Source organism: Genypterus blacodes, unplaced genomic scaffold, assembly GCF_046128005.1.
Source record: "Genypterus blacodes isolate CSIRO-AG114 ecotype Tasmania unplaced genomic scaffold, CSIRO-AGI_Gbla_v1 ptg000012l_1, whole genome shotgun sequence".
Lineage (NCBI taxonomy): Eukaryota > Metazoa > Chordata > Actinopteri > Ophidiiformes > Ophidiidae > Genypterus > Genypterus blacodes.
In genome coordinates this window covers 4,124,791-4,151,855 of record NW_027466826.1, presented here as the reverse complement: position 1 = coordinate 4,151,855, position 27,065 = coordinate 4,124,791, and the positions used below count along the sequence as shown (strand labels likewise).

At 40.6% G+C, this 27,065-nt stretch overlaps 2 protein-coding genes and 1 non-coding gene across 3 annotated transcripts; 1 reads left to right on the top strand and 2 right to left on the bottom strand.

Moving 5' to 3' along the window:
• The first annotated feature begins 7,606 nt into the window (after positions 1 to 7,606).
• On the top strand, positions 7,607 to 16,506 carry LOC143011506 (lutropin-choriogonadotropic hormone receptor-like). Its single transcript, XM_076164405.1, is given in 11 exon segments — positions 7,607 to 7,879; positions 7,993 to 8,064; positions 10,451 to 10,525; positions 10,646 to 10,720; positions 11,449 to 11,523; positions 12,082 to 12,159; positions 12,308 to 12,376; positions 12,776 to 12,850; positions 14,013 to 14,201; positions 14,965 to 15,049; positions 15,125 to 16,506. Coding segments are annotated over 11 exon segments (2,079 nt in total). The 5' UTR covers positions 7,607 to 7,718; the 3' UTR covers positions 16,250 to 16,506.
• On the bottom strand, positions 14,635 to 14,722 carry trnay-gua (transfer RNA tyrosine (anticodon GUA)). Its single transcript is given in 2 exon segments — positions 14,635 to 14,670; positions 14,686 to 14,722. It is a non-coding gene; the product is annotated as a tRNA-Tyr (tRNA).
• A 2,704-nt stretch (positions 16,507 to 19,210) lies between the features above and the next one.
• Positions 19,211 to 23,728, bottom strand: gtf2a1l (general transcription factor IIA, 1-like). The gene is made up of 9 exons (XM_076165907.1): positions 23,705 to 23,728; positions 23,467 to 23,568; positions 23,249 to 23,372; positions 22,617 to 22,666; positions 21,957 to 22,050; positions 21,314 to 21,867; positions 20,455 to 20,685; positions 20,161 to 20,250; positions 19,211 to 20,065 (listed from the first exon to the last, which is right to left on the bottom strand). The coding sequence occupies exons 1-9, from the start codon at positions 23,726 to 23,728 to the stop codon at positions 19,958 to 19,960; spliced, it is 1,377 nt and encodes a 458-aa protein (XP_076022022.1). The 3' UTR covers positions 19,211 to 19,957.
• Positions 23,729 to 27,065: the final 3,337 nt, after the last annotated feature.

Sequence of the window (27,065 nt, the reverse complement as noted above, 5' to 3'; positions counted from 1 at the left end):
TTGATTGAAATGTCACCCATAAAAGGGATCTTTAGTTCCCCTGTGGTACCTTTTTATTCTGTTTTATTGCATTGATTTTTCTATTATCTGCCCGAGTGAGGTTTGATGGCTCTGCTGTCTATTATAGACAAGAAGAAGAGAGCGAGAAGAGAGCCTGCCCACACCGACACGTCATAATTCCACAATATAGATTAACAGATAACTAGACTGTGAGTTGCTGTAATAAAATAAAAGAAATCCATTCAACAAATATGAATTAATGAACTGTGGAATGACAGTTTACAGCAGGTAAAGATGTCCAAAACTACATGATGAAGAGAAGACTATCTACTTTCGTGTATTACCGTTATATCAGAAAATCCATCCCATCGTCTATCACAAATAGTACCATGGTTACTGTAGCACTGACAGCACACGTCCAAGCTGAGATACAGATGTGTTTTAATGTAGCTGGAGAAAGAATAATGATACGTTTCAATGTTGTAAAATGATTGATAACTCATTATGACCACAGCTTTCTGGTTTGAAGCAGCTGGGACTCCTGAGCTGGTGGAGTCCCAGCTGCTTCTCTACTTTGCTCGGCGCCACCAGCTGTCCTCCGAAAATTACACCTGCAGCTGCTCCACAAACTGTGAGTAAATTCCTACAGGATGGACAATCAGGTTTTAGAAATATAGAAATTATTGATAATGTGGGAAATTGTACTTTAACGACAGTATCTCAAAGGAAAAGTGTTGCCCAGTAATCTCCCTCTCTCTCTCTCTCGCTCTCTCTCTCTCTCTCTCTCTCTCTCTCTCTCTCTCTCTCTCTCTCTCTCTCTCTCTCTCTGTCTCTCCCTCTCAGCCAAACATTATCATCAACACCTTATGAGAGAATATATACAAATATTGTATCCATAAAAGGAACTATACACTATGGTGCATTTGACTGTTCCAAAATCCAAATATGGAGTAGGTTGCCTTGCCAGATTGGTTCAGATGAAAGCACAGCCTTCCATTCACGAAATAAATTCAAGGCGCTGGTCATCCCAGGGCCAAACTCCTCCACAAAGCTCAGATCCTGCCCAGTGTGTACAGACAGTGCTTACCTTGGATGTCCTGGATAGAGAATGAGTGATAGTGCAACCATGTGGGTGAGTCTGTCTGCCTTTACTTCACTGCACTTGCTGTAGGTATAAATGCTCCAATAGCCGCAGGAAAAGGTGTGTTACTGTGACACATGTTTATCTAAATGAAATGTAAAAATATCAAGAGCTGGGCTTTAGTCCAAGCCTCCCACTCTCCCAATCAATTTTAACAACAGTCACACACCAGTTGGTGTATTAGCACATGCACAGGCAATTTTACCACAACTATTGCAGTCCAGCTGGCCAGAAATGGAAGTCTTTGATATTGATGGCCAGAATTTCTTCTGAAATTCCTACATGAAGGAGCAGAAATTGTGGGCAGTTCTGCCTGTAGTGAAGACACATTTACTGCAATACTGTGTTGAGTCTGTTGTTGAAACAATTGGTGGCAGAGCAGAGAGAGAGAGCGAGAGAGAGAGAGAGAGAGAGAGAGAGAGAGAGAGAGAGAGAGAGGGAGTGGGAGAGAGAGTCACTAACTGCATCACTACGATCTGATCTTGTGGTCATAAATGCATTTTCACATAGGAGCTTTATTTGTCCAGGCATAGCCAAGTGCCTGACAGGGCTACACATATTCAACTAGTTAGATTCAGTAAAGTTACAGGTGTCATCAATAACGAGATCAAGCAGTGAAATTCTAAAAGTCAAATGTACACCGAAATGCATGTTTTCAGTGTTATAGCAAGTCAGAGAGAAGTCTCTGTCCTTGGTAGAGGTTTGGTCTTGAGTGCTTTCTGTGTGTGTGTGTGTGTGTGTGTGTGTGTGTGTGTGTGTGTGTGTGTGTGTGTGTGTGTGTGTGTGTGTGTGTGAGATAGATAGATAGATAGATAGATAGATAGATAGATAGATAGATAGATAGATAGATAGATAGATAGATAGATAGATAGATAGATAGATAGATAGATAGATAGATAGATAGATAGATAGATAGATAGATAGATAGATAGATAGATAGATTTTAGAGCACTGATTATTCTGTGAGTCATAGTGAATCAGTGATCAAAGGCCAGGTAGAGTCCAGAGCATATGTTCTGATATCAAAGAAAGAGCTTTCTAGCACCTTTTGATCAAACTGGAGAACTACAGCCAGTAGTCAAACGTTGTACAGTATGAGTGATATCTGTGTGGAAAGGATTGTTTGTGTTGATTTGAATATCAAACATCTTACTGGTCAAATGATCTTTATAGATGTTGAGTATAATTAACTTTTTTCGTGATTCGTGGTTCGTGAATCGGGTCCTGGTATGGCTGTGAAAGGGTTAATGCCCATAATGAGGTATCTCTGTGATGCATTTTAGATGTCCAAGGACCCATGAATTCCTGACCTGATAAGCTGTCAGGAGCATTGCCCCTTCAACAAATCGTGTGTGTGTGTGTGTGTGTGTGTGTGTGTGTGTGTGTGTGTGTGTGTGTGTGTGTGTGTGTGTGTGTGTTGAAATTGGGAGACAGCAGACAGCCTCAAGGTTATATGCCATTAAAAAACAAGTCTGCATAAATTCAGTCTAATAATTCATAATAATGACTCCCCTGTTTGTTGTTTGCTTGTTTATCCCACTTTCATTAACATGCCGGCCTCATGGTGCTTATACTGCAGGATGTCTTTTGAGTGGGAGCGAGGGAGAAAGATTAGAGGGCATATGGAAATGATTATAACCTGTGATGTATAAGTATCCCAGATAAAAAAAATTGAAAAAAATTGCTTAGGGACACAGAATTATGTTAGAAATTAGATTTGATGACCTTCAGATTAGATGACATCACTTTGGGACGGCATCACTGTGCTATCTTTTGACACTTCTTTGCTGTTTTTCCTGTTAGTTGATGTGTCAGGTTGTTAGTCTGATCATTGTTAGTAAGTGTGATGGTATCAAACAATGACATTACATTTGTTGTTTGTGTCAGTGTCAGTAATATTAAGTGGTGTTGATAAAAAACAATTGACACCATTTATAATCTCCGCCCAAGAGGAACTCAAAATTATTTATCGATTTTTATGAGATTATTCGAGTACCAGTATGTGGAGAGGTGTGCATTGACCAAGGAACTTTAAATGGATTACAATTGTCCTGCAATAACACTTGGCTATAACTAGATAGGTGTAATAAATCATCATCATATTATCAATCACCACTATTAGATCTGCATCACTACGATCTGATCTTGTCATCATAAATGTATTTTCCCATAGGAGCTTTATTTGTCCAGGCGTAGCCAAGTGCATAACAGGGCTACAAAAATTCAACTAGCTCCATCATCTAGTTAAGATTGTGTTGATTCAGTAAAAGTTTCAAGTGTCATCAATAACTACAGAGCTCCATCCGGAACAGTTTCACCATTACTCAATTATCAATTTCCAACATTATTTCCTTGGCTGATAAAGATAAAGATGAGATTCAAGTTACTCTGGGGCAGTTTGCAAGATCAAGCAGTGAAATTCTAAAACTCAAACGTACACCGAAATGCAAGTTGTCAGTGTTATAGCAAGTCAGAGAGAAGTCTCTGTCCTTGGCAGAGGTTTGGTCTTGTGTGTGTGTGTGTGTTGCTATCTTGTCATGTTGAACTCTTCTGGCTCACTTTCAGTCTCCTTGGCCATCACTTCCTTGTTCGTGATATGAGACTCCTGCGGCGTCCTTGAGTTCTTGAGTTTAGAGCCTTGAGAGTATTTCTAAAAGAACCATACAGTATTTACCCTTAACTTATTGCAATAGGTCCTCTGTGTGTGTATAACTCCAGATTTCTTCACCAGTTTGAAATTGATTGTGTCATCATTTTGCCTTCTGTCTATATTTTATATGTTTAAAAAGTGCAAGAGCAACATACTTTACTTTCAGCTAAACTTCTCAAAACCGAAATCTTAAAGATATGAGTTCAGCATTTTTTAAATCTTTAACTGTTTTTGAGTTGAAAAGTGAAAGCTTCATTTCAGTTTAATTCCATTCTGTGTTTACATAACAACTTGTAACACAATGTACATAACAAATGTGAACACGTGGTTGGACACACTCAGCATTCAAGGCTAGTAAGTGTGTGTTTGATCTGGATCTGTGTTTCGAAGTGAGGGGGTGTTTCCAGCTCAGGCTCCAAGCAGCTGGACCACCAGCGTACTTAAAAAGAATGTTTTCATTCAGATCTTTCATCATCGCTGCAAGTAGTGTATAATATTAGACCAAACGGTAACATGCAAGATTTTAACTTCAAACCTGGCAGAGATCTCCAGAGAACACCATGACTCATGTGTATTCTTCTTCATGGGGGGGGAAAGAACATGAGACGCAGAAAACTCAACAAGGCTGATCCACAACACTGTACTCTGTTTATAATCTTCCATGGTGCAGCTTCCGTTTCACCCCGTCACCTCAGTCAAATCATTTTATTGCCAATTACATCAAATGCCACACTGACTGTGCTCGCTTTTTGAACCCACTCCCTGAAAATGTCACTGTATGTGGAAATACCAAGTAAACAGCACTTGACAACAATTGTTGCTTCCCTCCCTTCAGTAATGATACAGGCCTGTTCTGACTCACCCTGTAGTGTTTTTATTGTATGAAACGTTATGCTTATATGATGTAATTGGATACTAATTTATGCAGTGTTTTCCACTCTGCTGTGCTGTGTAATGCGTTTTAACTTTGTATTCCTTGTGAGTAATTTCATGGTGTGTGTGTGTGTGTGTGTGTGTGTGTGTGTGTGTGTGTGTGTGTGTGTGTGTGTGTGTTGGTTGGTCTTGTGTATTGTGTTGTGCTCCTCACACTCTCCTACTGTGCACTGTGCAGAATGCTGTCAGGTCAACAGCCATCCACCAGAGAAGTAACAAGACCCTTTCTCTGAAAAACCTCTAATCTGAAACACCATACTAAGGTGATACGAGGGTGCAGTTCAGTGTGTGATCACACCTAGAAAAAGTGCTTTGTTAGTGCACAAATCCTCGTATTAAAACCAGACTGAAAATCAGCAATAAATTTCAGCTTCAACTATCTTTCTTGTGTCATAAATCATTATCATCACATTTCAGTTTACTCTCTTGTGCTTTGGTGCTGTTCTAGTGTAAGTGGAGTGGGGAAAGATTAACGATAAGCATCTGCCTAAAGTGAAAAGCTGAAGAGAAACTAAAGGGTCGTTAGAGGGGCAGATTCTGCCATGGAGGTTCTATTCCATATAAATCTGATGTCCTCCAAAACCCGGTCAGGACCGGGTTTTGTAACTGTTTACTGTAAAACAAGGACCAAAGTGAATGTAACAGATGAACTACAGCATGATGTACAGTAATCAGAGCGACCAGGCAGCATCTTTGACATTAGTAATATGTGTGGCAGTATTGCTCAGTAAAATAACAAATCCATCGACCCCTAGCTCTCCCTTTTTTCCATGAGTGGACAGCCAGTAGCGATTTTACAAGTACCAACAAGTACCAACAAGTATTTTTGGGTTAATAGAACATGTGTGGGTTGACACTTGTCTTTTCACAGCAACACTGGCACCAATCATTTCTCACAATAAAGGCCTCATTCATTAACAATTATTTTGAAAATTACTGGACATCCAAGATCCTCGGTTGACAGTAGATTAGAGCTGAGATATATTGTTTTTCTGCATTCACATAAAGACTCTTGTGTTCTTTACAAAAAAAAGTTTATAGTTGATCATTCTTCCTACACGAAATACACAGATGTTTCCTACAAACAAAATAAAAAACATTACTGTACTGAAACTGTAGTAAAGATTCCTATTGAACCTCCTCACTCCTGAACAGAAACAATGTAAACAAATGGAGCTCCTGACATCATCCACTGAAAACTGTTAATATGACTTTGAGAATTTCAAAGTTAAAGTCTCACCTTTGGACCTTGAAATGGCTTGATGTATGTCATATTTCAGGGACTAGAAAATCATATTTTTCCATTGTTATTGTGTTCAGGGCAACTCTGATGACACTCCAACATAATATCATAGCATCAATAACATCCTGAGCCACGTCAACCCAAAACGTACCATTTTGGAGATCATTACTCTACTGAAGACAGTTATGTCTCTGTAAAACCAAGTATTTTTAGATTGACTTACTAGTTTATAGAATTGTTGTTGAGAAAAAATATTCATCAACAATATTCTCCTCTTCACCTGTTCACCTGTTCACCTGAAATGCCATTGGCTCCATGCCGACATGCCATGGTTTACAATTAACACCTGAAAGCTTGGACCCCTTTTAAAGTTGTTGCAAGTCTAGTTTCAAAATAAAATCAGAAGTGAATGAAAGTTAATTTTATCCTAATCTGAATCGTTTTTTAGAATTTTTATTATCTTTTAGCTGTGCATGGCCTTGCTTTATAGGGTTGAACCTTTCACTTTGCTCAGCTATGAGGCTTCAGAATGCTGTGGTCTTTGTATACCGTACTGTACATATTCCTGTAGAGTGAACGCATGCGTGCATGAGTGCGTGCGTGCGTGTGACATTTTTGTGAGGTTCTGGTGGGTGGATGGTGACAAGAAGGTGTTGCTTAACTACCTTTTGACATGGTTCACACTGGCACATAGAAGGACCTGGATAAGGAGGCTGTAAATGGGGTCAGGGTCACTGACAGCAGAGGAGATTCAGCTAAGGACGGTGGTTTAACAACAAGTTTAAATTGGACCTCAGCTCAGCAGGGTTGTACATCTGTTGTGATCTTGTAAACATATACGCAGTTTCATCAAGAAATATATATATATACACAACAGAAAAAACACTAATTGCAAATAAAATCTTGCATTTAAAAATAGTACATATAGCTATGGAATACAAAACAAGTGTTAACAATGAAATGTGTTAAATTTAAAAAATACTTTCTAAGTCTTAATCAGGAAAGAAACTTGAAAGTCAGAGAAATGTGCAGTGCAAAGGTTTAATTTTAACCCCTGAATAAAATACTTTGAATATAGTAAACATTAGCTGCCAAAACTGCACTTACTTTATGACTCTACTATGTATTTCCTTTTTGAGTTACATGTCCCATTTATTATTTATGAGCTATTGTCTTTCTATTGTTTAACTTTATCATTTCTTCCCCACCTGCTTCCTTTTATCAGTTCTTGTGATCTGTTCTTTATTCCCCTCCATTCTTTCATTTTTATTTATTTACTTTTTTCCTCTCTTTCTTCTCTCTTTTTCATCTTTCTGCATCTTTCCTTTTTTTCACCTGAACAGTGAAGATATGGAGTTTTGAGTAGATTTTACAGTAATTACGACTTTAGTGACTACTTACTTCTCTTTCTGATTTCGTATTTGAATACTTTAATCTTTACTGAAAACAAAAGTGTGGCAGCGCGAGTGAGCGCGTCAGTGTGACAGGTCCTTCACTCTCCTCCCCACTAAACGTCACATCAACATCGAAGGAAAAGGCGCCTGTTTTTCACTTTGCTGTCTCGATGCTCAGAATTACGACAGCACGCAAAGGCACCTAGAAACATCCAGATCTCTTGTCTTCAAGTCTGACAGGTTGCCTTCACTGCCTCTTTACTTAGTTTGCAGTGAAACATTTTGTACGGAACGCCTCACAGAGCAGATCCTGCAGTCCGTGCGGTTATATGGTATCAAGTGGCCCCGGGGACACACATGTCTCTCAGGGCGCTTTGTCTCCTGGTGGCGCTGTCCGCTGTCCGCTCATGTTGCTCGTTCATCTGTCCGGGCATCTGCCGGTGCAGCAGCGACGCGTTCCAGTGCAGCAGAGACACTCAAATGGCCTCTGGACCCGAAACTTTACCTAATCAAAGACTGTGAGTACAACTCGACCCCAGCAATATTAGGTTGTTTCCTCATAGTTTGCACTGACTATTCTGACTATTACATTATTGTGAATGTGCTTTTGAATTTATCTCGATCCTTGCAGACGTCTCGCTCATCTGCCATTCAAAGAAGTTCCGAATCATGGCTTCAAAGAGCTTATCAACGTTACAAGAATGTAAGTACTTCATGTATTCATGTAAGTTTCTACAATTTAGGGAGAAAATCCAGCTATCCAAACTTATTATTTATTATTATTATTATTATTTGAATGATCGAATATCCATTTAAGGCTCTTTTTGTTTTGTACCAAATTTAAAAATTTGAAAAAAAACACTACTTGGAAATGAATGTATAAAGTTTAGTTGAGTTTAGTTTTACTTAATTTTAGTTTTGCTTATTATTGTAGCAACATAGTGCAAACAAATGGAATCCATACAGTATCTGCATAAATACTCGTAAATACAGAGTGTAAAATGTAAAGGAAATGAACAATATATTTCCAGTGAAAATAATTAAATAATGCTTTTCAGCACCACCTGTTGACCATTTGTATCCATTGCGTATTATTCATTTGAATCTAGAAAATTAATGATCTACATAAAAAGATGATAAATAAAACAATAATGTAATGTAAAAAGAACCAATAATGCTCAGGGATGTGTTAAACATGTGAAGTAGGTGACAATGGAAACAAAGTAGCGGGGGTAAAGCACAGCCAGTTATGTTGACATGACATGACAATTTAACCCTGGAGTCACAGAGGACCTGAATCGAGTGGCGGCCGGAAGGTGGCAATAGGAGGGGAAGGTTAAAGCGTTCCCAATATGGTGGACATAAAGTAATTGGAACAGTAGTTGTGTAACCTGGGGCAGAAGAAATAACATGTGGCTTAGATGGCAGTGTGGGTTCAAACATCTATCACATTTGTCCTCTACCTCTGACCTACCCACAACCCATGACTTTACTTACTACAGCATAAGCAAAGACAACAACACAATAACCTGATTGACTATAAGATGACAGACTAATTCAGTTTTTATCAATATCCTTCACACACACTTGGTTTCAAACAATCCATTTGAAGTAACTAGGGGAAAGCACCCAGAGGGCCCAAAAGGGTGCTTTGCTTTAGTATTCAAACATATTATGTAGAGCCAATATGGATTTCAAGTTAAAACCAAACTAGATAATTTGTGGGTAAACAAAACTCCAACGACAGCAACGAGCACCACAGCAAAAAGCTCCCAAAATCATCTCCTCCTGTAAACAAATGAGACAGACGATGCCACTCAACAGGAAACATCATTGTTGTGTTGCATGCATATCATGAACATTTATGAACCATTGAATACTTCAGTCTTCTAATGATCAGGTGACTCAGGAACCCACATAAATAACATGAGAGTGACAGCAGCTGTTAGTTAATGAATGATGATTTGTTAAAGGACTAAAATATAAGAAATTGCCACTGAATAGCAGCTAAATGTCTTATTATATGTCTTGATAACATAGGACGGAGAAGCAAAAATAAGAAAAGAGAATAATTTAGGTCTCAGCTTTAGCCAAACAGTCCTAAACTCAAAACAATAAACACAATATTCACAATTTACCCACTAATGATTGACTTGTAATAAAGTCTTAACACTTGATTACAGAGTTTATAACTGAATGAAGCATTATTATACTGTACTTTTAATGTTGTTATACCTGTCAATATGGGATATTCCCATGTGAGGACTAGAAAAAAGACATTGTTCGTGAACAATCTGTAAATGGAGTGAGGATATCAAATTGTCTCCAGTGCAAATTACCATTTTTAAAAAAACACCCAGAGAACATTGAAGCTATAATGATAACGAGTATGTGATGTCAAGGTGGAACGACATGAGGAGCTTGGAATGGTTTGCCATCCATGACGCAAACTGGAAATCACAGCTGAGCCTCATCTAGATGATCATCTGAAGCAGGGGTTTATGGGTAATTACGATACTATACTGGGCATAACGCAATTAGAAGAGAAGATCAAAGACAATACAAGTCATGCAGATGGGCTCCTTTAATTGTTCCCTGGCAGCGGCAGAGTGACGTTAACCTGAGGAAAAGTGTTGGTTGATTACAGAAGAGTGGGATCATTAGAGGAAGAGGAGAAGAGGATGGGACGCAAACCAAAGTAGTCAAGGACGAATGAAGGAGTCTTGACTTTGTCTGTCTCTGATTGTCTTTGTTTAGTCCTCCGCTTAAACGTCTTCACTTAGTCTTCCTGGCCCAGATGCATCCATGATGTATGTTGTAAGCTTGTCCAAACAAACGCATTAGACAAAGTGTGTGTGCGTGTATGTGTGTGTGTGTGTGTACTGCCCCAGAAGTATGAATTGTTGGTATTTTAACATTTCCCTCATGGTTTGTAGCTCAGTATCAATCAACTCTGTCCTATTTCTAAAACAACGTCATTAAAAACTGAGTATGGAGAGAAATCCATAACCGCTGTTAATGTTTATCACCATATTTTCTTGTTGTATCCCAAACTATTTAGCTGTCTGATGTAAAATCTTCTCTTACAGTCAGATTTGCCAAAGCGACAGTGTGACAGTGATACGGAGGAACGGCTTCCTCTCTCTCCATCATCTGGTTCAAATGTAAGTGACGGCCAAATATCATAAATACCAATTGTTATCTATTTGTTCAGGATTTTGAGAATCTCATTTGTATATATTTTTTTATTTACATGGTAATGCTTATTCCTTATTCCTATATAGTTCAATACGGAACATGAAGAGTCTGAGACTCATCGAAAACGGTGCCTTCACTGACCTGCCCATGCTGGAATATTTGTAAGACTATGACTCAACTTTGCCTCCTCGTCTTTTCATCATTGTATTTACTTAAGTTTAACTGAGATAATAATGCATTCACAGCCTGTTTGGATGATTTTCTGTATGTCTGTAGCCTAGAAAACTTTGTCTGGAATCCTGACGGTGAAGAACGAACTCATCATGTCGCATAATTGCTTGTTATTTACAATTTTGCAATGTGACCCAATTTGGATATGGGGCAAGTAAAGAGGGCAGTTACTTCAATGCTCATCAGGCATCTGATCCTCCAGACGTTTGATCATATATGTACATAAAAACATCAGAAACAATACAGGACTTGATGTTTCTGCAAGTACATAACCGTTTTAAATTAGAAGTGTCACTCTTTCCAGTACATCTACTTGGAAATTGACTCACATAGCAAACTGCAGAATTCAATCACAACTTTTTGCGGTGGCACAATGAAGACGGGAATGCGAGGCCTCCACATGATATATATTGTTATTGATTTATCAGAATCAAAAGTGGAAAAAAGCATCACATCCTGTTGCAGCATTCATTGCTCCTTGTTAAATATGAATAAACAATCGAGCAATCCCGGGCAAAGGCCACAGCTGTTGGTGACCTTTGCCCTGGATTGCCTTACAGAGCTGCATCATGCAACTGATACTTTTCCACTGGGATGATCTGTATCTATAATGGGTAAGATTTGTTCCTATCGCCACTCAACTTCCTTTTCTCCACAGGAGCATCTGTAATACTGGGATAACACACTTCCCTGACTTCACCACCATTTCCTCCTTAGCAGCAAGAATTTTCATGTAAGTCAACCGATTCAGGGGGACGTAAAACATTTTTCCCTCATTTTGATACAAGAATATAGTTGCGAGTAAGTGTTGCACATTGTAAAAGTTGTAAAATTTAAGGTACGTGCCATAGAACTGCATCTATTAAGACCCATCAGTGCTAAAGTGGCCTGAAAGCTTTCAATGGGCGGGAGAGCAATATTTGATCCCCTTTGCTTGTCGCAGCTTTCACCAGACACTAATCGCACAATCTGACATGCATCAAACTTGATATCTTGCGGTCTGATTGCTGCACCCTGCTCGCACACTGTGACATGCATTGAGCTTATAATGTCACCGTTATCAGAGGAGGCGCAGGTTTGGGCAAGGGAAAGAAGAAGTGAACCAATGCATGTTTGTTTGTTTTGTTTAGTACACAAACGTGAAAATATCTGTAAAATTACCCATTTAAAGAGCCGCCAACCTTTCTAAATCCTCCTAATGTGGCATTAACTGCTCTTTTTATCTGCCTAGAAAACTGTTTTTACTGGAGAATAACTGATAACTGTGGCTCCACATTATCTGTGTGTTCAGAGAAATGGCAGACAACATAAGGGTCGACAGCATTCCTCCCAATTCCTTCCAGGGCCTCACAGAGGAGTATGTTGACATGTGAGTACAGGAGCCAACGTTCTTATCAGAGCTGGAGGCAACAATGTCGTTTGGATGCGATATAAATTTGCTTATGAAATTGAATGTTCAGTTCTCTGACCCTGGCGTGACAGAAAAATTAAGAACTGTAACAATGTGTCCTTGACAGGAACCTGCCCCGCAACGGTTTCAGGGAAATACAACCTCACGCCTTCAACGGATCGAGGCTGAACAACCTGTAAGCATTAATAGAGCGAGTTCCCTTATTTAATGGGGAGTTCCTTCAAACGGCGCCAAATATAACAGGCTGACATTGTTGCTGTTAAGGCTGTTGTTAATGTTTAAGGGTTTCCTCTAATCTAAAAACAGAATGTACCAGTAAATAAGACTAAACAAAGATTGGATGCCCTGTTGCTTTTGCTGCTCTGCTCTTTTATTATTGAATGTTGATGGAGACGAGATTTGCCCCGAACCCTGGAGTCTAAAAATAATGCTTATCTCCCTCTATGTCAGGTTGACAAAACAAGAACCAAATGATAAATGAATTTGGACAGTTTGGAATATTACTATGTCATCTCATATATCCTTCTCCCATATTAGCCAAAATCCGAATAGTGAATGTGATTCTCTCTTGTAGGATTCTGCGGGATAACAGGTATCTGGGTTTGATACATGAAGACGCCTTTGAAGGAGCCTCCGGACCAGATTCGCTGTAAGTCGACAAAATTCAGATTAATATTGATTTTGAATTCTGGGGATGGGCGGGGGAAAAAAAGCAAATATCAAATGCTTTCTCGCTGGAAATTAATAAAGCGCCGAGTCGTTCGGCTTTAATGTGGTTAAGGATTAAAGTTTAGCACGAGGGTGGACAGCCGTACTCGCTCTTCATTCTGTCGCTTGAGTCAACAGTATTAAGGCTGCCATGTTTGAACTGGGTCAGCGTAGCAAGATTAATATTCATAACAACAGTCTATCATCGCTTGTGTCAACACCAGGATAGCAGTGGTGACAAAAATGAGACAAGGCAGGCGATACGGCTGAATACTGATTAGTGAGCAAATACAATCTGTCTGTAAACAGCAAGGTCTCTGACTGCAAACGTGATATGAAATTGTCTGTTATTTTGGTTATGAATCAGTGTTTAAGGTATGAGCTGACAAAGGCACAAATGCTGCGTGTCACCATGTGAAGTCCAAACAAAGGACATTTACACCAGAGTACAGTACATCCTTACACTATGTTACTAGTTACTTTTCAGATTATGGCTTTAAATTGAACATGGATGAGTACATTTTACTATTAAACCAGCAAAGATATTGATGTTGTCAAGTAGAATGTTGAATCGGAGCCATGTTTAACTCAATGGCACAATTATTTTAGACATTACATCAGCAGTTTAAGTACGGAAAAGAGAACTGAGACTGAAACTCAACAGGCCATGTAATTCAACACATTTTCATCCCAAATCTGAAAATTCGGGAAAATCTTGTAACTACATCTTGCAAAAGCTCCACTTGATTTTTGGGGCGGATTTTGGGGGATTTTTAGCTCTTGTTTGTTTGTTTTGTTTGTTTGTGTCTGGCCCCAGGGGCAGATACATGAAACACTATTTCTTAACGTTAATGTATTCTACCAAGTTTCTTCAAAACCAGTTTACAACTTTTCCGAGTAATCCTGCTAAAAACGATGATCCTGGCAAAAACATGGCCTCCTTCGAGATGATGTTAGCCTTTAGCTACATCACTTCTTAACCCAAATCAACACTCATGGGACTTTCTGTTTACTTCCTTTATTTTGGTAGTACTGGAACTTTGAAGGCCTTCGCTGAAATGCATGTGTAAGTTGTGTAACAGTTGTGTATGTGTGTGTTTCAGGGATGTCTCCTCCACAGCTCTCCGCTCTCTGCCATCTAAAGGTCTGCGCCAGTTGAGGTTTCTGAATGTCAACTCGACCTTCTCCCTGAAGAGCCTCCCCCCTCTGGAGAGCCTCAGCGAGCTGCTAGAAGCCGAGCTCACCTACCCGAGCCACTGCTGTGCTTTCCACACGTGGCGACGGAAACAAAGGTAATACACACACACTCCGACTGAGAGCAAAAACCTTTTATTTATCTGCTTACACACCTGATTAGACACACCTGCCAAGTACGGGGCTACTGGGGGAGTCTGTGAGCCGATCCGTGATCCATGTCTCACTAGTCTGTAGGTCTCGCCAGCTCAGGCTTAACACAGCTGGCCAGTCAGAAGAAGAAGTAGAAGAACAACCTTTATTTATTCCCACACCTGGGAAATTCAGTTTCCAAATCACATGCAATTATCACACGATGCATGCAGTCATCACATGAATTCGAAATTTGCAGGGCACGCCAGCCAGGCGTTTTGGGGTTTCGGTGCCTGGCTCAAGGGCATTTGGCAGTGCCCCGGAGGCAAACTGGCAACTGTACTCCGGTTCCCAAGCCGAGTCTCCTATGGATTCAGCTACTGCCGCTCCAAAAGGAACTCCTTCGAGCCGGATTTGAACCAGCGACCTAAGGATTTCAGCTGTTAGCCTCTACAGTCCTCCGCTCTACCAACTGAGCTATCGAAGGGAGCTTATGCAAACTAGATAGCTCTGAAAGAATAGAGCAGGCTTATCGTTAGGGGGCCTTAAATAGACTTCAATAACAGCTACACATTAAAGTATTGTGGAAGATTCAAAATAACCTAACCTAACTCTAAGTTGCTTGGAAAGTGAGAACACATGATAATACTTGAATGTATGGAATTGTATTGTATGGAATGTGCATGTTGCATGGGTCTAACCCTTTACCTTGATTGTTTACATTTGAAGGGAAAATGCCCTGAAGAACTTAACAAACCTTTGTGACATCGGCGACGTGGACATTATGTAAGTTGTTCCGTTGCCTTTTGCAGATGTTTTTTCTTGATCAATTCCTCCGGGACTGTTCTTATAACATCACTGTGACTATGTATTCTTCAGAGCTGCAGAGGGTATGATTGGCATTTATGACATCCAATTCCAGTATCCAGACCTGGAAGTGGATTGTTATAAGAGCCCGTTTATCATGTGCACACCGAGTCCGGATGCTTTTAACCCCTGCGAGGACCTGCTGGGCTTCTCCTTACTGCGCTCTCTCACCTGGATAATCACAGTTTTCGCCGTGACTGGCAACCTGGCCGTGATGCTCGTCCTGCTCATTAGCCACCGCAAACTAACCATTTCCAGATTTCTAATGTGCAACCTGGCCTTTGCTGACCTGTGCATGGGGCTCTACCTGATGCTCATTGCTTTCATGGACTACCTGTCCCTCCACGAGTACTACAACTATGCCACCGACTGGCAGACAGGGCCGGGATGCGGCGTCGCGGGCTTCCTGACGGTGTTTGCCAGTGAATTATCTGTATATACACTGACTGTAATTAGCCTTGAACGCTGGCACACAATCACCAATGCCATGTACATAAACAAAAGGCTGCGGATGCGGCACGTGGCGCCCATGATGGGGGCCGGCTGGGGCTTTTCTCTGCTGGTGGCCCTGCTCCCTCTTGTGGGTGTCAGCAGTTACAGCAAAGTGAGCATCTGCCTGCCCATGGACATCGACACGTTGTGTTCCCAGGTGTACGTGGTGACCGTGCTCCTTCTCAATGTCGTGGCTTTCCTGGTGGTGTGTTACTGTTACATATGCATTTACCTGAGCGTCCGCAACCCAGAGCACGCCGCCCGTCACGGCGACACCAAGATCGCCAAACGCATGGCCGTCCTGATTTTCACCGATTTCCTGTGCATGGCGCCGATCTCTTTCTTTGCCATCTCTGCAGCCCTGCGTATGCCCCTCATTACCGTGTCGCACTCAAAGATCCTGCTTATCCTCTTTTATCCCATTAACTCCCTGTGCAACCCTTTCCTGTACACCATCTTCACGCGGGCTTTTCGGAAAGACATGTGCCAGCTGTTGAGTCGCTGCGGCTGCAGCTGCTGCCACACCAACGCTGACTTCGACAGGTCGCGGCCACATTGCACCAACAAAATTTCCCCCAAAAAACCTCACGCTATTAGTGTGTACGCCTATCACATCAAGATGAAAGACTGCTTTATAAACAAGGGACCCACATGAACATTGGTGTGAGGTGTTTTGACGAAAGCTTGACAGAAGAAGCTGCTGTCTTGCTAGAACTACATCAATGTCTTTAAATGTAGGTCAGCGTGAAAAACATATCAGTCTTTTTTGCATGACAGCCCTGAGATCAGATTTGATGAAATGCGAACATTTCATCAGAAGAAGAAGATCTGAAGAAGCTGACAACCGGAGCTGAGGCATGGTTTCTGAAGGTAAAGAGATGGAGCAGATGTGGGGGAGTAAAACTCATCTTTTTGTTTTTATTGAAGCAGACATTGTACATGACATTGTGCATACAGGTGTAGGATATTTTGGAGATCATTTTTTTATATAGAAAGGGGGGGAAAGATGAGAGAGAGAGAGAAGGGAGGAAGGTTGTGATATCGCTACTATTGTTGTTGAACTTTATACGTAGACCCTGAGGTAGAATACAAGTGGACTGCAGTTGCAATGATGTCATATTGTAAATACAGAACTTACAGGATGATGTCAAACCGCAAGTTTGTAGGCTAGTACAAATCGCATCATATGTTGTGATAGAGAGAGAGAGAGAGAGAGATAGGGGAGAAACAAAAAGTCCGTCCTGGACTGCGTGAAATGCAAAATAAAGTGATAAGATAAAAAGGAACTGATCTGTGTTCTGGTATTCAGTCACTGGTCTGGCATAGCCTGTAGATCTGTGAGGTAAGAGAGAAACGCCATCTCTGATAGAATTTATCAGTGTGGTTCCTCATAGTGTATTTGATCCTGTATCCTTAAGCCATTGCGAAATAGAGGGAGGGGTGAGGGATTTCCAATGTAGGAGCAGGCGTCGTCTGGCAAGCAAAGAGGGGAACATGATGATTTCCTTTTGTGGGGTGTTAAAACGGTGTAGGTCATACGGAGTACCGAAGATGGCAATATAAGGGGAGGGTTGGATTTGTATTCCCAATATGGTGGACAGTATGTTGAAGTAAGTTGTCTACTACCGCCCAGAAGTTGAAGAGCCTGGGGCAAAGAAAAAACATGTGGCTTAAGTTACAGTGGCATCAAGCATCTATTACATTTGTCATCTACGTCTGTGTACATTTCGGCCAATCTGGATTTAGAGAAGTGGACCCTGTGCCCTTGAACTGGATGAGAGTGAGACGGGTACAGGATGAGGCGGTATGCAGATTGCGTATGATATCGTTGTAAAACTGATCTGTTGTAGCAAATCATTCTATTTTTGTGACTTAAGATCAAGCTGTACCATTTCAAGACAACAGATTTTTCTATTGCAGATCAATTTAAAGACTTTTATTTATTATATGGATCATATAATGGTTGGGATTTCAAGCCCAAAGCACAATTTTGGATCTAAATGTGATCAAATGGAAAGCATGTATTTATCTTGTCAGACTGTACATTAGCGCCATCTATTGGGATGTTGTGTTCAGGGGACGTCTGGACTGAGAGACATGAAGACTGTAGGATGCCAGAGGAGCCACAGGAACCCAGTTAAAGTCTGGGCCTGAATTACGATCAATGTAACTGTTCAGAATGTCCTAGATTTTTCAATAAAACATTCATTTAAAACCCTGTGGTCATTTTGTTTAACCACATTTAACTCTGTCCCTGTTTAACAGCATGAACCGATCTGTCGCACAAGGATATATCAAGGTTAAAACAAGAAACTTCTAATCCTCTCATTCTGATTCATGCATAGGAGGAGTCCACCTTGTCCAAATTATTCAGACCCACAGGATCTATTGTCACTTTAATTTTAGGCACAATCATAAATGGTGCCGTGCATGAACGTGTTTTTCCCCCAGTTCACAAACACATTTCTCCTTCCATTTAACTTCTTAAGATCTACTCTCCCTCAAACTATACATCAAAGGGTGAAAGATTCTGTGCAGACTGATTTGCATCAAGCCAGTGTCCTCTGGCATCAATGTTATCACACTCATCACTTCATAACAGAAACTTGCTGACAATTTGCATAATCTGATGAACTGGAATAGACATCCTGGTGATGTCACAAATCATTCCCCCCCATTAGCTGTTTAAAGGGTATCTGCTCTGTGTCCGAGCTGCATTGTATAAAGCCTTAAGCCCGAATGTTTACAGTGACCCAGTGATGACCCCAAAGGGAGGTCAGGGGTCATTGTCTGCTATGCTAAGATAGATCCAGTTACTAGACATCCTACTGGTTTAGCCTTCAAATATGATCACCGGGTTCTTCTCCACTATAAAAGTGGCGCCATGCCTGTTTAAAGTCATTTTCAAACTAACTCATGAGCCAAAAATAGAGACATACCATGAATTTTGCATTTTTGTCAATCTATGGATGAAGTTGCTCCTTTCTATGTTAGGTAGGTCCATTAAAAAACACAAGAACATCATGAAAAGACATCAATAGGTCCATCACAATGGAAACAGTGAATTCCAACATGTTTGACTGTGGTCACACTTACCCACAATATATAAGAAACTTACTAGAACTACACGCACAACTTTGTGATGCTTTCTTGGCCACTAATTAAGATGTTATACTGTCACGAATGGAAATGTTTTTAATCGTTATGTCTCATGCTCATTAATGAACCCAGTAAGACAAACGTAAGCAATGTGCAACCCTGGCTTCAAACTCACAGCATGGCTAATGAAGCAGACTAGATCCAGACATGCACCTCCACCTAAAGCTTTACACAGACATTCAGACCACCTAATGTATGAGGAAGAGCAGCGTTTCATTCCCCCTGGTCGAGTTTCAGAGACAGTCTTCTATGGTAATCCACTACAAAGCTGAACTAGTGGCCCAACACCTTGTAAACAAAATGAATACTTAACAGATTACATGGGATAAAAGGCAATTTCAAACAGGAAAAGTTACAAATAGGGGAAAAAAGTTTATTTCCAATTATTTGGGACCTGTGGCTCTGAACTTGTGGCTTTTGTTACTTAAGATAATCCTGAAGCCATTGCACCGTTATTTTTTATTGAAGCCGCCCAAAGCTAGCAGCCCTTTTATTTCTGTCGTGCCACTGTAGAGCAGGAAAAAATAAATAAATCCCCAAAAAAGCAGATTGGCCTTCATTTGTCTACTTTACAGTTGGAATAAATAAAACACAGGTAGGTTTATTTATTGTAATCATTTGGGATACAAGCGTGGCTTCAACGAATAATAAATAATAATAAATAGTATCTTCAGCTCTGCACTCTTATGCTTATTAATATCCAATCCTAACAGCCAAACAGCCTGTGTGTACAAGACTGCACAGAAAGAGGAGGCTTCATTAATGGCAGTACAACAGTAACATGTATTTGATGCGTGATAAAAAGGAAACAATTACACGTGGTTTTGAAATGAAACGCCATATCGGCTGCATATTAGAGCAACACCCCCACAAGAGAGGAAAACATTTCAGGTTAAATACTGTTTTGCTGCAGGAGTAGAGAACAATTTGCACAGAAAGAAAAAAAGTACAGAACTACAGAACATAAATTCCTGCTGCTTGTCTCAGTAAATTGGATGCACAAACAAAGCTGCAGGTAATTGGTTGTAACATCCTAAATGACTTGCAGTATGCTCTGATGATTACCTAAAAAATAAACAACACTCTTTCAGCGGGTTTCACACAGCAGCATCTGCACCGCCGCACTGTCAGCCAAATTACAACGCCTCAAAATTTTACTCGCACTGCTTGATTTTCCATTTTTGAAAAAATTGTCCTAAACTCATCACCACTCCGCTTCCCCTACTGCTTTGGAGAAGACGTAGTCTCTGCCTCCGTAACACATCACTCCATCCTTCAAATGGAACTTCCAGCGGTTCTTACTGCGGTGAATCTAAAAATGGAGAAAAACGTGTGGAAGTAAGTGCCCCCAATCAGGATTCACCTCAGGCTATGAGGAACTCAGTAAAGGAGGGGAAATTATCTTACTTTGTCGTACTGGCAAACGATCACGTTGTCTGTGTCGAACAGATCTGGGATATCCTGCTCGATCACATCATCGCCTGAATTCAGAGGATCCTGTTCAATGCAAAGTGTGTTTTGTTAAGCTGTCGCAATAAACTTCACTTGCAATCAAATTCAAGCTGCTGGGACAAAATTAAAAGGGGAAATGTGGCTATAAAAGTGATTTATGGGAAAGGGGAGATAATTAAACCATAGTCTTCAGGTGCTTAAAGCAGATATTCTCGTGAAAATGCATATCGAGCTCCCCGCCTCTGTTACCTCGTCCTCTACGTGAACGAGTTCATCTGCTCCCTCGCCGTCACTGCTGGAGGTGATGCTGTTCCCGTCGCTGCTCCCGTCCAGGGCCTTCATGGCCTCTGCACTGATCAGACCCAGGAAGTCGTTCTCTTCCAGGGCGGCTCCCTCTTCCTCCTCATGGTCAGAGCTGTCAGCAGCACCGTCCAGCTGTATGATGGCCGAAGGGTTGTTGTAGCTACAGTCCATGTCAAGCTTTGACCAAAATTGTCAGGAGAAATGCAAGAGTAAGATCATTATAAGATAATTCAAAGAAGTCATGTATGTCATTGTCTTTAAAGCTGCATGACTCAGGCTCCATGTCTCTGCAATTATGCAATTTCCCAAGAAAACAAACACGATAAATGACTAAAAAGTAGAGGGTCACCCATTAGAGCCATCACCCTGCCAAGGCTGAGTTAATGTTATTGTATTGTTAAAAGTTATTCTGAGGAAAACTACTACAATACATTTTTCTGGATTGATTGTTAGAGATCAATCAGTCATTTACATAATAAAATCAGTTTCATTCAGCCCTATTCATTACACTGTATAGCAATTCCATTAATGTGCCCCTGTCCCAATGTTTGCTTTTGAATCTAGAAATATGCTCAAATGCTCTATCCTGCCAAATTGAGAAATAATTTGAACAAGTCCAGCATCCACCCATGGGCCTGAACCCTGACCATACCCAGGAAACAACCCCTTCCATTAACTTGAATCATCCATTAACACACAACCATGCATTTGAAAGTCACATATAACAAAAACATTAAAATTACCTAATACAATTAAAAACTAACTGGATTAACTCACTGGATGAAGGAAAATGCTTTCAGATTACCGTGAGATCATCCTCAGACTGGTTGTTTGTGTTTGGAGGAGCTGGATTGCTGTCTGTAACAATTTCACCTCTCCCCTCTTCGATCACGTCTTTAAGGATTTCATCAATGTCGCTGGTCAGCAACTTCGTCTTCTCGGCCAGAGCCTCCTCTGTTCTGATCTGCAACTCTAATAACTGACTGCAGGAGGAAGAGGTGGTCACGCTGAGGTCAACAGGTTTAGGACTGAGCTCATCCTCCAGAACGGGGAACTCTGGCTCCACACTTTGGGATGGCTGAAGCTGTGAGCTCTCGGGCACCTGCGGTTGTTGAGGAAGGCTGCTGTCCTGATTCGGGGGTAATTGGTTCTTTGGCTGCGGTGTCGGCGTAACAGCGGTAGCGGGCGCCGAGCCCTGCTTAGTCTCCTGGGGATGAACCGGAGCGGATGGAGCTGCGGCTGCCTGGGGAGCCGGACCTTCTCTCCACTTAATGATCTTATGTGTGGGCTGGGTGAAGGGCTGCTGACCTGGTGGGGCCTGGGTGACTACTACAGGAACATTGACCTTATAAAGTTGACCTTAGCGAAGCAAAAGAAAAAGTTATGAGTGCAGGATAAAAAACAAGCAAAGATTGAAGTCCTTAAAAGCCAAAAAAGTCGTTGCATACCAGAGGCTGTTTGCAGAGTGACTCCAGCTGGAATCTGCACAGGGTAGGCCAGCCCAGCAGGGAGGGAGAACGTAGCCAGAGTCTCTGAGCCGCTCTGCAATAGAACATTATGTGCAAAGAAAATATTATTCAGCACTTACATACACCGAGATATCTTTGTTTAGATTGCACAAAGGACTGAACAGAAGCACAAAGAAACACAGCAAAGAAAGACAGATGTCAATATGTGGAGGTACGGTCACATAGAAAACTGGAGAGATGCTTCAAAAATCATGGAGCAAGAACAACAAAAAGCTCTATTAGTTTTAGTTTTCAGTGAGCAAACAGACCTGAGGCTCCTCCCAGTGGATAGATGGGACTACAATTGTTTTTAAACACAGAGTAGCTCAGCCTGGGACTCCAAACTAAACCGTAAGAACATACAATTCAGACCAAGTCAGACCAGACCAAACTAAATGCATTCGTATCATTCTGACGTCTCTCATCCCACAACACTGAGCCTGACAGTGCAATTTGTGACGATCCAGAGCAACTGCACATAAGCCAAAACAGGTGGAGTCTGTATGATTCACAGTAGCCATATGATGTAATGCACTTGACTGTATTCATACTCCACCATTATTTGGTCCCAACCCGTCGACACACCGGCATCAAGTTCACACTTACCTTAGAAGGCAAACTACGGACATTCTGACCGGCGGGGATCACAACTGAAGCTGGGAGCAGAATCAAAGCAAAGGATGTAGAGATCAAAAAAGGAGCAATTTGACCAACTTTCACAGCATTATGGTATCTGCACGTCAAGGTAAATGATAGTGTATAAATATATATATATATGAGCTTTCACGGTTTAGTGATCTCCCCATCATCTAAACATCGCTTGGTTGCCTTTTCCAAGCTGACAGGCAGCAGAGACCTCCACTGCTACTGGATAGTTTCCACCAAATTATAGTGTGGACTGCTGGAAAGAGCTTGTTAAGGATTTTAGATTATATAAAAAAGTTCTAAATTTAGGAGTGTTAGTTTTCAGATTCCTATGGGTTTAAGGGGATGATTGGATGTGTGTTTCTGGTTTGACAGCGCCCAGACAAACACATGTGGATAACTCAACCGCATTCTGGGTTACATTACTAAAAACAAAATCACAGCTAAACATGATGTTTTATGAAACAACTGTAAAATGGCTAAAATTCATTCTCCCGCATATCTGCCTTTACTTAGTGAACGATCTGTTAAAGTGTCACATCTTTGCTTTGTTGATCAGCAGTGGCTTCACACTTGTGATGTCTTACCTGTGAGCTCTTGGTCAGCCTGTCTGTAGCTTGCTGGCAGTTGCAGCACAAAGTTGGACGAGTTGATGTTGTTTTTCCTGAAGTCTTCCATTGCTTTGGACTGCATCATCTTCGACTCCCAAAGCTGCAAAGAAACACAGCAGCCCCCTGCGTTTGCATGGTGTTCACATTTCATCTGTATGGTAGAGCGAAGCAGCGTTCTGTTTGCTGTAACTCACGTGTCTTAAATCATCCAAGACTCGATCTTCAATCCCTTCATCTACGAAGAGCTCCCTCATACTCTCAATCACATCATCAATGATAGACAAGTACAGTTTGGCCTGGAAATTATAGTTCACACAAAAAAAACATACATCAGAAGCATGCATGAGCTACTTCACCCCAACCACAGCAATCCTAAATATTATTATATCATAAATCTTCAAAATAATGATCTACCAAAGCAGCTCTTCTTACCACTGGACCTGTGTTCGTCAGCATGCTTCAGGTAAAAACACGGCTGAATCATGAGCTTCAGCTTGGAAACACAAACATTCCTGCCTGCAGACGTCAGATAGAAACTGCACACAGGTGAGAGTAATTAGATTCTCCACAGAGGCCTGATTGGAGTCCAGATCTTCAAGTTGAACTTAAATGTTTAACGATTTATGTAAGTTCATGATTTTGAGTGCTGTGAGCCTTTTTAAAATATCAAATAAAAGGAGCAAGCTGCTAGACTTGTGGTTTTAGACCCAAATGTATTTTCAGTTTACCACCAAGCAAAAGAAGGACATTATAAAATTTGAATTGATATTCCTCATCATTTTGTTACTTTCATGTATTTTGCAGCTCAACATTATTGAATACAGAAGTAATTGGATTGTTTGAAGAAGGGCAAGGTAGCATGGATGCCTGAGCAAGAAGGTTCTGGACTCAAATCCCATTCTTTTTGTGTCTGCTTGGAGAACCAAACAGGTTAGATTACTTTACCTCTATACCTTTACCTACAATTCCTATATGTGCCCAAATATGTCCCAAGTTGCGACGATTCAGACCTAATTTGGTGTAAAACAAAGGGGTTGTTGGTTCTCTCTGCTCCTCGGCATCACCTCATGGGTTTCCATAGGAATGAGGGGGTGGTAGCTTTCACCATCTGATCTTCTCGCAAAGTATGTGGATGTGGGTTGAACTTGGCCCTTAGGAGAGGATCTTCAACGCTGCTGTCAATCAGTGGACAGCGAAATGTAGTTCACACATCACAACACTCCCATAACAATCACATGAGAGAGAAGTATGATTTTGAGACACTGAACGCTTGAATGAAAGCAGTTTGTGTTGTTTGAAAAAACGTTGCAATTAACACAACACAGAAAAAATTGTAATTGTCACACATTTTACCATCATCTGTCATTACTCAACACGGGCCAAAGCAACCGCCACCACTGCATTTCAATTATGCAACGCAACTGCATAATCATCGCAATCATCATGAACCATCCTGTTATCATCCAGGGGCTCAGGTGGCAGTTGTGTGTTTTACAATCAGCCACAACTAAGGACCTCCGTTACATAATTACACATAAGCACAAAATGATTGACAAAACGTTTGGCTTAGTTTTTAAATGTATTCATTGGTATTCTGGGGTCTCACAAGCACAGATGATGAATATTCCAACAGAACTTGTAAGCCCTGTAATTGTATATTTAGGATGAGTTACGCTCCCTTGTCATAGGAGTATAATGAGCGTCGTCATTAAATCCGACCCTCACACACACACACCAAGCGGCTTTGCGTTTCACACTCTTACCAGCTTCGTTCCGTATCAGAGGATTCTGGTCATAACATTGTGATGTGAGATCTTCCTCCTCCAAAACACTGACTCATCCTCTCTCACCCTCACTTGCGTTGTTACACAACAGAACCGGCAAAGCTTTAATTTAGTGTTTGTTGAGTGTGTCGGGACAGCTAAAGTTTGGATTCAATTACTGAGTTTGGATGTTTAAAACAGAATGTATTCTCATCTTTGAATCAAACAACCAGCTACAAAATTGATTATTGCTTTGTGACGGCTGAATGAGAGAGAAAAGGGACAAGCACTTGAAGGAATGACTCACCCTGGAGATTTTTAATGAAAACCAATGTCCTTCACTTTAATCCCTTTTCTCTGTTTTGTATTTATTTTATATAATTTATTTTGTTTCAAACTGTTATGAGCTCCATCAAGAAAAAGCCCTCTGTCCACCAACAGCTTGTCTTTCTGGCAGAAGCTTCTATTTCTGGTTATTCACAATAGAAGAGCAGAGTCACACAGTGCTGGGAGCTCCGTATGCTGTTTGAACTGTGCAAACTATCACATCTCTGTTTTGCACATTTATAGTTGACTTATTATGCGTTTTCTGTCATTGCAGCTTTCTGTTTAAACCCTTCACCTCTCCAGCATCACCACCACACACACAAATCCAGCTATCAGGGCATATTTACTCCTATTTCACATGATTTATACTCTTGCCTTTACCGGCTCCTGTTAGTTAGTTATGTAGTTGGTGAGATGTTTTTTTAATGAACTGCACAATCCAGCGGAAATAAAGAACGCAGTCAGAGGAAGTGGCTCACAATGTGGATGGTTGGACAAGAAGAGGAGGAGGTTTTGCTGGTGAGATTAGTCCTCGCAATGGCAGAATTCCATCATGCTCTAATTACTGCCACACCAGAGGACATCAAGTAATTTCATATCTAAAATGGATTTGCAGAACAAGTTTAGAAAACAGAATAAAATAAAAGTTTAATTTTTCTGCCTTGGGTTTCAGGCAGTAAGAGACCATGAACCATTACTCAGCTCCTCTTTGTTATCTGTGGAGTAATATGAGGTTTAATGCAGGTTTTACTACTGAAGGCCTTGTTGTTGACCAGATGTAAGACCCGCAAAATGTATTTTTCTTGAAATAAATGCAGTTTAATAATGTAAAGTCGTTATTTTTAGCAGTAATGAAATAAATAATGTAGTTTCCCAGAATTACAGCCTTAGATTACAGGTGCAGCTCAGTAAAAGTTAATTTACTTCAGTAATTCAATTAATAAAGTGAAACTCTCATATATTATAGATTCATTACACACAAAGTGAAATATTTCAAGCCTGTATTTGCTTTAATTTGGTTGATTATGGCTTACAGCTCATGATAACCCCAAATTCAGTTTGTCAATATCGTGAAAAAGGTCAAAATTGTAGACTCACGGTGTCACACTCTAATCAGCTCATTAACTCAAATCACCTGCTGAGGTTTCCTGAGCCTTTAAGTTGTCTCTCAGTCTGGCTCAGTAGGTGACACAATCATGGAGAAGATGACCCTATTCTTATTTATTGAGATATATACCTGTAAAGTCAGCTCAATTTAAGCGACACAAATGTGGAAAAAGTTTTATTTTATTTTTTTCAAATGCAGCTTTTTTATGATTGGGACTGTGCGTTATATAGTAAATTTAAGACCTGATCAGTTTTGTGTAACAGCAGGAAGAATAATTGCCAACCACAAGTAACATATAATATGCATGGGAGCCAAAAGACAAATGATTAATGAAAAAGACATGAAAGTTAGTAACTACTGTATATCAACATTGAAAAAATGGGTCAAATTCCCCTCAATCCATTTGCAAGTAAATTCATACAAGTCAACCCCATAATGTAAATACATATTCATCAAATCCTTACTTAGTTTTTAACTTTGAGTGGATTCGCCTCGGTGGTCGAGTGTTATCACTGGACTGAATTACTTTTAATAATTGAAGACACTGGCATATTGTGTTTTATTCAAATATTCCAGTGCTTTCAAACCTAACAGT